The sequence below is a fragment of the Scomber japonicus genome, chromosome 12 (assembly GCF_027409825.1).
Source record: "Scomber japonicus isolate fScoJap1 chromosome 12, fScoJap1.pri, whole genome shotgun sequence".
NCBI lineage: Eukaryota > Metazoa > Chordata > Actinopteri > Scombriformes > Scombridae > Scomber > Scomber japonicus.
Genome location: NC_070589.1, coordinates 24,022,653 through 24,039,266, shown reverse-complemented (window position 1 = coordinate 24,039,266; position 16,614 = coordinate 24,022,653). Strand labels below are relative to the sequence as shown.

Sequence of the window (16,614 nt, the reverse complement as noted above, 5' to 3'; positions counted from 1 at the left end):
ATAGATTAATTAGAGCCTGACAGAAGACAGACACGCAGAGGAAACAGAGCAGCTGAGCTCGTCAGAAGTTCACAGCAACGTGACTTGTTTCTGCAGTGGCTGAGCTCTCCTCCGACTACAGTCCAGAACATTTAAATTCAGCCTTTACGATGTGCAAACGCCTGCGGACATCTGAGCTGCTACAGTCACTGCAAGTTGATGGACAGTTGTTTCTTCTTCATGTTGTTTTCTCCTTCTTTTTAAAAAAAGAAAAAATTCAGTTAGTGTTCAAGGCGTCCTTTGCCAGACTCACAGAGCAGCGAACGGATCGATTAGTCAGTGCAGAGCTGTGTGCTGTGCATTTTCTTCAAGTTAAGAAGTAAATATTCAAGAACATAAGATATGTCAGTGCTGTCCTGACTGGTCAAACCAAATTGGAAATCTGTCTGCTTGAGTGACCATTGTCAAATAAACAGGAACCTGGATTACAGAGGCTCCACCCTTAAGCACTTCCTGGATATCAACCAACCAGGACTGGACAAACAACCGTCTGTGATGGATATATGGATATTGGAATTTGTGCCAAAGAGAATATTTGCACACATTAGGGAACACAGTTTCTGTCAGTGTGGAGATTCAGCTGGTTTCCCGATGATGATGATGATGATGAAGATGATAATGATGTTGTATTTCCATGATGGTTCAGCCAGGGTCACGACAGCTGCCACGGTGGGTTGAAAAACTTGATGGCGTGCGTTTTGGCCCATTTGGCAAACACAGACTTCTCTGTGATGAAGCGGTGCCCTCCGTAGGGGGCGCTCTCATGAAGGAGATACTCTGCACACTCGTCCCGGCTGCCGGCCTCGTAGTAGTGGTAGGGAACTTTTCTGTAACCTTCCGTCCTGAGGAGACAGAGAAATAAAAAATTACCGTTGTTTATCAAAATACAGGACCTATAATTTCATGTCTTTCAGGTGATATTTTAACATGCTATAAATGTCTATATGTGATGTTAATTGCAATTATAGCCAGAAGTATGCGGACAAAATAAAGGACATGGCTGGGGATTTTCTATATTTTTCCTATTGTCAATAAATCTCATGTGCAGAGCCAAACTACCAATGAATTACTACTTATTAGCAGTGCGTGTTTATCTAATTCCTCTGTGCCGTAGACCTCAGCTGTTGTCCAAAAACAATTAAAAATACATTAATAAGCAGCACTGCTGCACTGAATGACATCTTCCTTCTTGTCAAAATTGGCTCCAGAGTGATCACATTTACAGTCTCTGGAGAGTAGTATGTTGCCACAAAGTGTGAAGAACATCATTGTCTAAAATATAATTGTTTATTTGTTAGAATAGAGATTTTCTATTTCCTTAGTCTCTGAGGACTAGTTCTGTGTACAGTAGACACCCCTGTGCAGGGATGGGGATGTCTTTCCACTTACAGTGCTTCACTGGTTTGTTCTTGACTTTGTATTACATTGTACATTTCTCAAAGAACTTGAAAAGTGAAGAGGTTATGATATGAAGCACAGCATGCCAGTAAAGATATCAAATCTGTGAACATAGTAGATTGCCAGCCATCTTCCTTTAATGTAGACATTAATGTTCTTCCAGCTTTGTGGCAACAGTTTGTGTTTGGCCATTTCCTGTTTCAGTCCATTACATCCGTAGGTCTGACCTCAACCCCATTCAACATCTTTTGGATGAACATGAATGTATTGCTCAACATCAGTGTTGGACCTCATTAATTCACTTTTGTTGCTGAATTGGATCAAATCTCTGCAGCCTCTTCCCAAAATTTGGTGGAAAGCTTGTTCATAGAAGAGTGGAGGCTTTGAAGAAACATTATTAATGATGTCCACATACTTCTCCCTATAGAGTGTAATTTGTGCTTTCATTTTTTATCTGAAGAGGCTACTTGTTTAAATAAGGATCACTGTATTTATAATATAATTGCCTATTTTGATTTGACTACATACTGTGTGTTGCACATAACAGCCAGACACAGATGTTTACCCAAGCTGGACATACAGGTATGTACTTTATGCTCTGAGTGTGCAATCAGTTTGTGAATTCTTTATATACATTAATGTATGTTCCAAGTATTAGTACACAGTTAAAATATAATTTTCTGTGTAAGACAAAATTTAGAACCTCTGCATTGAAAATAAAACAGTTTTGGTTAAATTCCAGTCAGTGCTACATAAATAACCAAATTATTAAAATATTAAACTGATCCTTCAGGATGGCATAAAGCTATTTGAATTGATGCTGCCTCTGGCAAAATTATTTAAAAAAATAGCTGCTGTTGGGGGCCAAATTCATTCAATAAATATCCTGGACTGAATTGCTTTCATTTGTTAAGCACCATGACAAGATTAAAGGTGCAGTGTGTAGGATTTAGTGGTATCTAGCAATGAGGTTGCAGATTGCAACAAACTGAACGCATCAATTCAAGCATGCAGGAGAACCTACAATAGCTGTGAAACTCACAAAAAACACAAAAGGCCCTCTACAACCAGTGTTTGGCTTGACTGTTCTGACATACTGTAGAAACATGGCAGTGCAACATGACAGGCTCCCTTGAAGAGCGCTCCATCTGTAGATATAAATGTCTCATTCTAAAGTAATGACAAGACAATACTTCTGGTGATTATACACTAATTAAAACATACTTGTGAATATTAGATTACATTTTTGCCAAGCCCGATCTGCTAGATGCAACTACATTCTATGTACTGCACATTTCATTTTATCCAGATCAAAACTAAATGTGAAACCATCCAGAAAACTGAGTAGCACTGAAGGTAAGTTTGACCTGCATCTCAAGGTGAGTCACTATGTTTGCACTATATTATTAAAAATGAGGAATCAGTAACCAGAAGGACAGAAAATATGCAGCAGTAGAACAGATTCATGGTACTCTTGGTTTCTAATAGTAAATGACAGCTTTATGAGGGTATGGCTTGTGTAACCATTTCATTTGGGAGAATGAACACAGATAGAAGAGAAACAGCCATCACAACAGCCAGCCAGTGAGTCCACAGTGAAAAAGCTGCTGTGGCTGTCTGCCAGCTTAACACAGCCCAATCACTGCTCCTTTCTCTGTGTCACACAGTGGTGCACACTAGCGTTAACAAATAAATTCAATTTCAGCCTCTGCAGCACCTGTTGAGGTTCTATTACAACACAACTGCTGAGGTCAATTCTGGCTAAGGCTTCAACACATCATCACACAAAACATTACTTCTTCCTGTTGTAGTAGAGCAAGCCTGCTGCCAACAGTACTTTGTATGACACTAAATTGCAGGCAAAGAACACCGCCCCTTAACCGCCTCAGTGAATTATAAAATCCTCTCTGCTGGTTGAATTATCCTCACTGTCATGTGTCTGGGGCAAAGGAGCTAGAAGTAGGTCCAAGGGGCCATTGGTACCCCGACGTTACCCTCCTCCCACATTCTTTTTAAGTCATGAATCATTTTGCCCCTACAGACAAAGACAAAACAGGAAAAATATTTTTTTAAGTCAAATTACTGTTTCTTAATTGGACTCCAATGCCCATAGGTGAAACCCATTTGGCACGTGCGGGCAACCAGCCAGTAAACACACATGCTTTGAAAGTTAATACGAGTTGGTTAATTCATGATATCGCATTAAAATGACAGGTTCAAAGCATTTCTTTTTTGAGTACAGGCAATCAAGGTACTACCAAAGTATATTTCGGCTGTTAAAGGCTATGAATGACATTTTCACAACAGCGTGGCCTTTAATAATTTGTGATGTGAAGCAGTAGGGAAGTAACGTTTTTTCTGATCGTTAAGTATGGATTTGGGGCATGGCTGCTTACAAAACAAGAACAACATTAACATTCTTTGTCTGCTTGCTGTTACCCAGCTGCAGAAGTGTTACTGTCCTGTTAACGTGTAGTTTTGGGTAATTGAACAAGAAAGCTTGTACAGTATCTAATCCATCGATTGTATATGAAGATGAACATACGGTGGCATGACCCATTGGTTTGCACTGGAGCCAGTTTGAAGCCCAGAGTTGCTGCTTACAGTGAGCACCATCTTTTCCGTTTGGAGCCAGGACATATCAGACTAACTTGGATCAAAGCTAACTGTAGCTTACTTAGAACACAGCTATCTGTGAGTCACAGCTGTCAATCAATGCCCACACAGCAGATATCAAAGATACTGTTGGTTTTTATATCTTACTGATGGAGCAATCATTTACAAAATGACCACCAGCACACTTATTAGAGGGCCCAAATTTAGAGATGGAGACCATAACAACTTTATCATGTTGTAAATGACTTAATTTAATAAGAGAAGTTGACGCTTTTTGGAACTAAGGATTTTTTGGATCAAGCACATGGTGACCATCAGGGACACTGAATTTCAAGAGACTTCCATGTTGATTTCATTTTAAAGCTGTGGTTGTTGCCGCTTGATCTAATCCCACGTGTACTAGTTAGCTACTTTGTCTTTGTAACCCCGCAGTGCAAGCAAACCATAGATACCCCGCAAAAGTTTTTCAAGAGTCACTGACACAGTCACACAGACAGACACAGACTTCTTGGCCCCCGCACTTCTGAAATGAATCCAGCACCCCTGGTCTGCAGCTGTTTTTATTTTAACTCCTGCTGTGCATGGAGAACATGGAGAGGATAAAGGCAGGGTTTTCACCATGCATTAGGTAAGTTATGTTTGATTCAGAGGATAGAGAGAGCTCAGGTTGAGCTGTGAGAGTGAAGGGGAGACGCACAGAGTGAATGAGGAGAGTCAGCTCCCATCAAGGCTGAGATGACTTGAGACTGAGCAGCCATGCCCAGAGCAAAAGCATCTTGTTTGTCATCCCTCCTATGGCCTTGCAGTCAGACAGTAATCACTCACCCAAGAGTCAGAGAGAAGACGACAAGCTGATATACAAATAAAACTTTAAGCAGACGGGGAATTGGGTGCTGCAGTCCAGCCACCTGCAGCGATGGAGACTCTGCAGCCTGCTGGGTATTCTAGGCAGGGAAACATAATGGTATTCACGCCACAGAGAACCCAATATGGATTTCAGCATAGAAATTCAGCCATTAAATTCAAACTGAGGCATTGGAAATGTATTCCAACACGGCAGTCCACAGATATGGGAGGCATGCGATTGGCCGGCACTGCTGTGAATGTGAATTTAGTTTTCTAAGTTTTGTGGGAGCACGTGCATTTTTCATCCCAGTGTGGAGGAGGGCAGGTGATAGCTGGTGTCTTACTTGCAGTAGGTGTCATTTATCATGCCATAGATATGGATCTCTTTGCACATGTCCATTGCGAGGATGAGCGTGAACCAGCCGGTGCTGAGGTAGGAGCCAGACTGGATCCTGCAAACATACAAAGACATATTTTATTGTAATTTTAATGTGTATAAAAATCTTAAAAAGTAAACAATGTTTCCAGGCCATTGTTGTATTTCCTCTTTCCTCTCTTCTGCTTAAAATGCAGACGATCTGAGAATTACAATTATTCTTACAGCTGTTCTAATTTTTGGATACTGTGGATAAGACCAAAAGTGTAAATGTAAATCCATCTACGGTGCTGTAAGACGTCCTTCAGATGTATCACCATATGTCTGTTATACTGTAAACCTTTACATGAAGCATTTCTTTCATTTAAAGACCAATCTATAATTATGAACATTAATAGTAAAAGAGCTTGTATCCATTTAGGAGACATGTAAAATTCACACTTCAATACATATTCAAAAAAGGTTTAAGGGCTGAGAAACAAACATTTTTTTGGCTTGTTGAACAGCTCAACACAACAAGGCAACATCAGTACATATGTCGCCCCCTGAGAATCATGCAGGAACCCCGGGGGCTAATCAGTAACAACATGCATAATCCTTTCATCAACATCTGACTGGTTGTGCATTGGTTTTGACCTATCAAAGCTGAAAAATGTAAGCTTTGATCATTTCCAAAATAGAGCACAGTTGAGATACACAGAGTTTTGTCATAACAAGACAAGTAACGTCAAAGTGGGTCATAAAGGTATACCTGCAGACTCTGCAAGGCAGGGGGCTCTGCACTCCCAGGGGGTTCTGCCTTTTAGCAATGCAAAATACTACAAGGGGCCCTAAGCTTTGTATGAATTAAACAGAGTGCACCACATGGTACAGATAATGATGGGGAAAATAACGACACCTCAGTAGGATACAGTATCACTATAGAGATGAAAATACCAGAGGTAGACTGAAACAGCTTTTTATAGGGAAGAAAAATGAATTAATTACAGGCATGCTTCCTAAAATAACTATGGTGTTTATAAAGATAAATCCTGTCAGCTATGATTCGTCCTGCCAGATTTCACAACATGACTACTGCCAATTATTGTTGAAATGCTTTGATGTTTCAGAATCAGCACCTTGGACAGCGGTCATCAAAAACTCCCATACTTCTTACTAGTTGTGCTCAGTATATACTATACATGAATCATTATCATATACTGTTTTTACTGTTAGTAAACAAGAAAACACAAGAAATCCTGATGGGTAAATGTACAATATGTGGAATGTCACACATTAAACTGCAACAACTGAATACCATTGGCAATTCAACTTCAAAACATGAATGCAAAAATAAGTTTTGCTTTGTTTTCTAACTTTTCTCTAAAACTATTTTAACATTCACAATTTCTTCCATTGTCTTGCAGCTTTGAGTAGAGTCTATTTTTCAAGTTCAAGTGTATACATACAGTGTAAGAATATACATAAGGCAGAATGAGATATCATTACTCACAGGTCCAGGTAATAATAAGACTTAAAACATAGAATAAAATATAATAAAAAAAACATCTAAAATGTGTATTTCACTGTGGGACAAAATGGAAAGTGCTGTCTGCATGCATACTGACTTTGTCAAATATATTATTTTTGTCACTTTTCTGGTGTTATCACATCTGGTGACAAATAAAATCACAAAGAAAAGAAATGGGGTTCATTGCCACCTTTATATCTGCTCTGTAACAGCCTGAAACCGACTCTGTAAAAATATTTAATTTCTATAAAAGTCCCTGGACATACATTTTATTTTGTCATATAATTAATAATAAATAATAAATTATTTTCTATTATCCTGTTGTTGTATAAAAGCAGTTACCATGGATGCAGGTCTCAATGATGAGTAAAGGCTAATTCATAGTCCAGTGTGTGCTGGTTGTCTTTGTCTTTTTATGTATCGCTGCCCTATTGGCCATGCCTCTCTTAAAGATAGTTTTACCTTCATATTATTTAGAAATATCAGTTGTCAGTTGCGTGTTGGTGGAGAGGACACAAAATTCTTTCTCTTGTCAAATGTCCATCACTGCCAGTTTCAAATTACATACCATTATGAAATTATGATTACAGGCAATTATGATTCATAGAAAGCAAAGAGAGACAGGGAGGTTGTGGGGGAGGATGACGATGTTGAGCTTACTGAGAAAAAAAAAAAAAAAAAATTTGTGAAGACAAACTGTGAGGGACCCTCGTGGATTTGCTTTACAGAGTTGTCCAAAATTTTGCATTTGAGTTTTAAATTTTGACCTTAAATTAAGGCAACCTTATGAAGCCGGGGCTGGTGTGCAGCAGTTTTTGAGTCAAACTAAGGTTTGGAAGTTATAACCTATAAATGTTGTACATTCTCATTTTACAGGCTTGTGAGTCCATAATACTGTACTTGATGTTTTCTTAAAATAATGACATTTTCTTGCCAAATTGGACACAAGAGGTTGAAAAAAAAACCCAAACAATGAAAACAAAGATTTTTAAAGCACCCTTTCAGTCCAAGTAGTGTATTGTTCTTAGAACAACACTGTATGTATGATAAGTATAATCTAAAAACACATGCCTGAGATATGTCAATTTGAGTTTAAGAATTCAGCTTTCAAATGAGCCCAATTACTGTATTATTTTAAGAAGCCAATGATCGTCTCTGTTAGAGCTCTAAAGATTAGTCGATTGATCAATCAACAACTATTTTGATGATCCAAATAATTAATCCACGAGTCATTTATTGCAAATGAAACAATCACAAAAACAAGTATTCAAACATGTTTTTGGGTTGTTCACAAAAAATAAATGTTAAAAACACACATTCACGCAAAAATGATGTGGCTTGTAGTGATCTCCTTTAAAGAACTGCAAATTATTACACAAACATCATTACATGCAAGGAGGTCAGACTTTAACAGAGGAAAAACATTCACATTTTGTATCTTTTAAGTTTCAACACAGAGCAGCGTCTTGTTCAAGAATACTTTGAAAGCTGTTAACATGTCTGAGACTAAATCTGCTGAAAGAACCCAACCTGTGGATTTTCTGATAATAGCAAAATTATCACTTTTACCATTAGCACCCTTAAATGTAGTAATCATTTGGCTAGACTGGACACGCAATGTAACTTTGTGGTTAAAAGAAGATGTTCGACTTTGGTTTTTTGGGATTGTGTCATCAACTTTTTGAATCTGTGAAAACTGTTTAACTTCAGATGTTTTTGCTGTGTTGTGTGTTAAGGGTAAGCCAAGATCAACAGCCTATATATGTAAGGGAAATAATTTTAAAAAACTCATAACCAATCTGAGACAAGCTTGTATTATTTAATTATTTAAAAATAAAAGTAATTTATAGCGTTCATGTAAGGCCTATCCTGTGTTGGTACTACAGTGAATTTCTGTGGACCTGCCTTTCCTACCCACAGCATTCATTTACATTCACTTATCAGATGAGGCTGCAAACTTTAGCTAGACAACATATTGTGCTTACATTCTTTCTTGCTGAAACACCTGGCAGAGGACCAAAAACTCTAAATAAGATTAAAGATAAAAAGCCGAGCGACTGTGTTCTCCTGGAGGATAATTCAGTAAGATTCATTCAGGAAAGAAAGAAGTGACAGAACCCTCTTTGATTGATGTGATTAATTAAAGCCACAGTGAGGATCTGTTTGAAAAGCTCTGCAATTCTAAGCTCCTCAACATCATGTTTGTCAGCAGCGACTTGACAATGTCACATCGAAGGCTAGAAGAATAGAAGAAGGGCTATTTACAGACAGGCAGTGTGTCTGTCTCACAGTCACAGTTTTGCCATTTTCCCTCAGCTGCACAAACTGAAATGACTAGAATTGGTAATGAGTCAATTTTACTCATGTTATTTTGTTTGCATGTCTCCCACGGAAACTTATGTTGTTGGAGGCGCTCATAACGGCAGCTTATTGGACACCCAAGGCTCTCAGAAACTAACAAAGTAATTGCATTAAATGAACTAATCCTTTTCTTGATTGAGATATGTTTCCCTTACAATATTTTACTTATTTCATATCTGTGCACATAATAATAGACTTGTCAAGACTATCTCAACATGCACTAAAACCCTACTTTGATTAATTTAAGCAGCATTCTGACAAATTATTAACAGAAATATTTAACACCTTTTTGTTGTTGTTATTCAGCTTCTCTTTTTCTTATGTCAGAGGAAATAAATCTTGTCTTTTGTTGTTTTGCTTGTTTGTTTGTTTTTTTCTGCTGATGGAGCGTCAGGGTGACATTCCTGCTAAAAGGAGCAGGAAAAGGAAAAATCTTCATGTGGAAAGGTACTGAACTGCTTATTTTGTTTTTTTAAAATGTTAGATTTCTCGAGAACGAAACGTATCAACTCTTAATATGAACTGAAAAGCAGTTTTGTCACTGTTTTCTTTGTGCATCAGTTCAGACTCAGTGACAGTAACTAAAAGTGATCTAATTGATGCTGACTCAACAGTCTCCTGCCAGCCAAAAATAGTCAGTGGCCCATTACAATGAATGTGTCTCTGTATTTTTAAATAGGTCAGTGGATGACAGATCAAACATTGCACATCCATTAGAGTAGATTATGTGTGATCATTGGTTGGGTTTTAACAATTACTGTCAGTGCTCTTTTTTTTATTGATTTAATGTTAGTTCCATTATTACAGTATTAAATCTATACATTATCTCTCATCAGTGTAGTTATGTGTTGTTGTTTTTTTTGCAAGAGTCAAACCTCAACCTTATAAAAGACAATCATCCAAAGTCCAAATGATATAATTAGTGTGCTTTTAGTTCAACAACCACATTTACACAGGCTCTTGCCCAAACCCACAATAAAGCAGCTATAGAAAACTTTATTATCTGTTCACTTTTTGGTTGCTAGTTCAGATCCATGTTCAAAGCACTTGGATGAATCATGCCCTACTCCAGACATCCTTAAGGCTCTGTTATCTTGTACTTTCTGAAGTATTTTATCCTGACTTTGAAGAACATACAGCTTTTTGAAAAAGGTCATTTTGGGTCTAATTGATTTTTGTAATTTCTTTAGTGGATGTCTGCATCTCACACCAAACTATTAATATATCAACATCGGCACCTTCCCATTTACAAGTATGACATTTCTTACATTTTCATTTTCCATATATTCCTCCTGTCACAGTGAAAAAGGTCATCTACATAATTATGTTATATTTGTTTTCTGTTTCCATTAGAGGTGAAAAGATGAGATATGCTATATAGATTCCTGGTAAAGTAATCAACGTATTAGTGTAAAAACATCATTAACACTTGTCAGATCTGTGCTAAGCTTGAACAGCAAGTGCTAACATGTTTCAGCAATTTCCAGGTTCTTAGTGTCGTGATGTTAGATTCTCATTTCAAATAGTGTGTTAACTTTCTTTTGATGTTACACATGTCGCCACAGGGGGATATGAGACAGCACCAATAATGGGAAACACAAAAGGTATATCATCCTCACTGAGACCAAATATGTAAGTCCTTGGTGAACTGGGAGACAGACTGCGTGGGTAATTTTTTTTTAGACCACATATATTGAATAAGCTATCAGTTTTTATACCAGTATGTGCTATTCTGAATTTGATTATGCACTGTATTCATTTGGCACCTCTAAATATATGGGTGCACTATAGTCACTTAATTATCATGTGATTTGGCTGTAAGTGTTTCACAGTTTTGAGTGCATTGTTAAAAACGTCATTCACTTTTTAGGGAGTTCACAGCTGATAGCAGAAATGAGACACAGTTGGATCAGTCCGCAGCAGTATTGCATTAAACCCTGCATATCAACTAATGATGAAACAGGATTTCAACAGTGAATAAATGTATAAATAAGTTCCATTGACATTTGATTGGCCCTATCTGTTCAGGTGAAGTAACGAACGCAAATGAGCGGCTTTTTGGAAGGAGAGCCCTTGACTCCTGCACTACAGTATCAGCTCCCACTTCTACAAGTAATCCTGCCCTGTTAGACCTCTACAGTCTGGTATTATAATTAAGTCTTCAGATTGACTATGTTGACATTTTCTGGTCTACACAGGATGGAGAATTTAGGATGATTTTAGACCAGTTGCCCAAACCCAAAGACACAAGATTTTTCTTGTACTGTCTTGTCTTATTGACCTAAAAACTATGATAATGACCAAAAATATCTGTATGCCTTTTAAAACCGGCTTTATTGGACATTCTAAATTGTTTAAAATCTACTATTGTCTGATGAAAATGTTTACAATAATGCTTTCTTTTATCTTTTCCCCATCACAGAGGACATTTTGTTTAAGACTAGCATTTGATATCCACTACATGAACGTGAACATATGTAAATCTGATTTTATTTAAATTATAAATATAAAGGCTAAAATGTTTGGCACTGCTTCCCCACAGTCCCTTTCAGTAAATCTGAGTCTCAATGGCAATCTTACTGTGTCGGGTAAGTAACAGTTCCACATCACTTACAGCACAATAACCTTTTATCTCTTATGCACAAAGACATTAATGATGAAACACTGTGAAAGAGTCATATTCAAGTTATTGAGGAGATTCTTCTCATCCCCTTAGATCAGTCTGAAAAATATTTTCCCCTTTGTTTAATGGGGACGCGACCTTGTACACCCCAATAACAATCAGACCACCGCTCTCCCCATAGTTTCAATTTTCTTCTATGCCATCTGCAGGATGAATAAATGAACTTCCAGCATAACCCTTTACACACAGCATGAAAGCTAATAGGTATTAAATGAGTCCCAACTTAAAGACCTGTCAATCAACACATATGCACTGTTGAATATCAAACAGAATAGGCTTTGCTCTCAAATAATGGTAAATGACTACATTTATGTGAGGATGTATCGGTGCATTAACTGTAAGGAGCAGTGGACCACACTCATTGTGGTCATTAATTAAGGCTTCAACAGCAAAATCACATCAATCAGTGCTGCTGCTGCCAGTGAAAGGACAAAAAATATATCTTCCTCTGTTTAACTCACTGTTCTTTCTGCCACCTCTCATGCACCAGTAGACAAATATCAGACATGCATTGTCCATTTCCATAAATGTCCTGTCATTATGGTAAAAGTCACCTCTGTCTGAATGACAAAAGTCACTTTAACAGATTTAACGGATTCCACAATGTTTCATATTCATTGTCTGAAAAGAGTTGATTAATGCTTTAAGCTTATTCTGTAATTATAGCTGTATAACTCTGTCAAGTAGTGTATGTTATATAAATTATATAACCCAGCAAACATCAGTCCCTAGTCCCCTAAAGTGGTTCTGAGAGTATACCAGGTTTAATGTGTAAATTACACATTGCTAGAACGTATGACATGACTGACGTCCCAGACAGACAGGGCACTGGTTAGACCATTTCAGAACATATAGCTTTAAGGGTTTGTCAATCTGGTCATATAGGATGTATAAAGCTCCTGAAAGCACAATGTGTACATAAATCTTAGCTGAATAGCTAACAGGCTCATTTCTGGTAACGACACATTGCACGTTGCTAAATGCCCAGAAAGGTCAGTTGGCACAACTTCCACTTTGGAGGTATTAAACCATAACAGGACGTCTGATTGTCTGTACAAACAGTGGTCATTCAATGTAACCTGCTGGGGTCTCACAGTGCTGATAATGTGGCTTGTCTCTCTTGGCTTAAAAATAATGATATTTCATGTAAGACCTTTAAAGTCCCTTTTAAACTCAAAATGTTTAACTGCCGATCATAAAATGTAAACTGCACTTCAGGGAACTAAAACCCATAAATTTCCAGCCAGAAATATCAAAGACACAACAACGTTAGTATCCTCAGTAGTATCCTCAGTAGTATCCTGATTGGCTATAAACACACAAGAAATGGATGTTTGTTGAAGTTTTAGTTTAAAATGGTGACATTACTTAAATACACCATAATCATTTGTGACCAAAAGGAACAAGCTGAAATTAATTTGGAAACTAATCGGAAAACCAAACAAAGAGTTTCAGACATTATTGCACTAAAATGTATGTTTGAGGCCACAAATGCAGTATTAGTTTGGCAATTGTTTTGGGCTGCCAAAAAAACTAACATACACAAACACATACACACACACACACACACACACACACACACACACACACACACACACACACACACACACATTGGGGTTGTGGGGAGGTGAAATTACAAAAAATGCAATTTGTTGTAATAAGGGAGTGGAGGAGCACAGAAGGGAAATGGCACATTATCACTGATACACAGCTCGGCAGCTCTCAGCCGTCAGAGCTGTCAACACATCACTATTACCCTGCATTATTCATTAGCCATTTGCCACTCTAGCAGTAGACACACAAATGCAAGCACACATACATATATGCACACACACATACACCACATTCCCAGTCGAGTGCTGAATGTCCTGGAGCAAAAAAGCTTGCTGGAATAAATAAAAGGGGTGGGATCTGCTGACCTGATGACTAACATTTCAAAGCACATGTCTGGAGGTGGAGACACACAGGGAATGACAAGGTCCACAAGGTTCACGGTCTACAATAGGCAATACTTTTCTTTATGACAATTATAATGGGACAACTTTATATATGTATATATATCTAACTTTGCAGAGAGGATGCTGTTATTGTGTGGCCAATTTAAAAGAGAGATAAGGCACGGTGTGAAGCTGCTTTGGCAGGCGACAAATCACATCCAGAGCCGGAGGACAGAGAGAATGCAATTTACTTGTTTTGTTAAAGCAGAAAAACACAGCCTTTTACTCAAAGACAGCAAACAAAGGTGTCAGGAGGTCTGGCTCGACGTTGCCTGGCTTTTTACTGAGTCTCTCTTAGTCCCTATTGCCTCAGTATTCTTGAAAAATGAAACATAATAAATTGTATTTGTGCTGGATGACAAAAAAAAAAAAAGAAAATCTTTCTTTTACGTGCTCTCTCCAACAAAAACCTGTGACAAGTGAGGCGGGAGTGATTGGGACTGACATGCTAGGATGGTGCGGTGCTACCGGCACTGGGAAATGAAGGGTGTTTGAGAAATTAAGTCAGACACTCTGAGAGGGGTCTAAGTAAATAATCCCATAAGTCTGACTGAGCTGGAGCTTGTTGTGCTTTACCTGCCGAGCGCCAGAGGCTAAGGAGCAGTAGAGAACTGCCTGGGATCAGTGAGAGACTCCTCTACCTCCGACTCCGTTCAATAACTCGCACTTGACATTCACATCAGGGGAGCTGTCCACGTGTGTGAGAAAATCCACACTGACGACTGGTTTAGTCGAAGTCTGCTTTATGATGTCTCTGCAGCGGCACAAATGTGATATGACACCTGTCAAAAACACTTAACAGATTTTAACTCAACACCATTGTGCAAAGTTGATCTTTACTCTGCAAGGAAATCATCTTAACTGTAAAATGAGCTGAATTATTATTAAACGATCAGAAAATATTTAAATGCTGTTTTACTAGATGTTCACAGGAGTCCCAGGTCCCATGATGGACAGTTCATGCATTTGGAAAATGATGTAAATTCAGACACGGTCAGTAATCCTGACTTTACTTAAAAGACCCCTCAACTCTCAATCTAAATATGTCTCCTCTTTTTAAATCACCAGTTAAAACCAATATCTATACCATATTCATTGCTAAAACTTATTTTAGATGTGTTATTATTTCTCCTTTTATACACTGCACTAGCTTTACTAGGGATGGGCATGATTAATCGATGATTGATAATTGATGAAAATGTTGTCGATCACATGAAATTTCTATCGATCAAACGCTGGTTTCAAATAGAAGTTGTGTTGCGTAGTGTGAGTCTTGCTCGTAGTGTGTGGCTTGGGGCTCGGCTGCTTTTACAAGAGTCTCGTGTCATGGCATTTTTAAGATGAAAGATGATTAACCGATAATTGATCGTTAAATTTCCCGATGATCGATCAAGAAAATGTATTCAAATGCCCATCCCTAATCTTTACATTAACAATCAAATGTCTATGTGTAATGTGTTACAGTAGCAGTTGCACCCATGGTGTTTTTCCACTACACAGTTCCAGCACTACTCGGCTCGACTCGACTCGACACGGTTCCAGGAACGACCTTTTCCGTTACAAAAGGTACCTACTCAACGTGGGCGGAGTCGTCATAGCACGACTCTACAAACCTGCCATGACTTTGTTTTATACGCGACACAAACACATAAACAATGGAGGACATGGAGGCAGTGGTGTACTTGCTGCTGTATGTGGCTTTTTATCACACACAAAGCAAGAAAACTGAGCCGTATGGCTGTATTTAAAAATGCCAGGTTTGATTCTTGTGTGGGACGGCTCATGACTCCAGCGACAATTCTTCTGACCAATCAGTGGCCGGCAGTCTGTTGACGTCACATTTAGTATTGGCTCGGCTCGCTTGGAACCTCAGCAGAGCAGGTACTAAAAAAGTACCAGGTACCAGGTACTATCCCTAATGGAAACGCAAAAGAAACTGAGTCAAGTCGTGCTGGAACTGTGTAGTGGAAAAGCACCAATAGATTTGACATTTTAGAGACCTACAGAGTAATGCAGAGTTTTTAACATCTTTCAGCATATTGTTTTGATTTTACTCCCTGCATCTTTCATCTTTTAGTCCATTCTCAGTGATCTCATCAACCGTGTTTCCAGCAGCAGCTGTTTGAAGCGAAAAAACGTACACCCATTTCTACTGGCTTTGGACCAAATGGCAGAAGAAGACAGGCAGAAGAAGTTAGCCCCTTGCTGGAGAATATAGTGGACCAAAGCTAAAAGGAGAATGAATATTGGACTTACATTTTAGGTGATCAGAGACACAATCTGTCTGCTGGGTGTGATTTAAAAAACAATTAACACGTTTGCTGATGATAATATGTAAATGAGGTGCTTACAGCTTGTTCCACTGATAACAATGAGCCAAAAAAGTGTTGTTCTTTTTTTGCTGATTTAAATGTTTTTAGGATTTCTTTATTGATTTTAAAAGAGGTTGTGTTTTTATCTGTCTAGACATTTTTTGACTTGAAAATCACAAAATCAATGCTTACTGAGTTCCTTCAACCTCACAATCAATTCCTAATTGTTACCTTTTGTTCTATGGAGCAGTAGTACAATGATTTTTACCCTTTTAGTGTCTGATTTATTTGCCGCTTTGTTATACAGTTTCTGAAAGGGCAATATAAGTCAATTTATAATTATCAATACTGACCAGCACTGTACCTTCTGTTCTTTCAAGCAAGTCAGTGTGTGTTCTGGAGAGATTCATACATATATATATCAATCCATATATATCCATCAAGTAACTTCAGACAGAATTTATGAAGAGCAAAGT

General features: G+C 38.1%; 1 protein-coding gene across 1 annotated transcript in view; it reads right to left on the bottom strand.

Moving 5' to 3' along the window:
• Positions 1–691: 691 nt before the first annotated feature.
• st6galnac3 (ST6 (alpha-N-acetyl-neuraminyl-2,3-beta-galactosyl-1,3)-N-acetylgalactosaminide alpha-2,6-sialyltransferase 3) overlaps positions 692–16,614 on the bottom strand; it is a 59,922-nt gene continuing 43,999 nt past the window's right edge. The window contains 2 exon segments of the mRNA XM_053330280.1: positions 692–881; positions 5,244–5,351. Coding sequence (XP_053186255.1) covers positions 692–881; positions 5,244–5,351 — 298 coding nt within the window.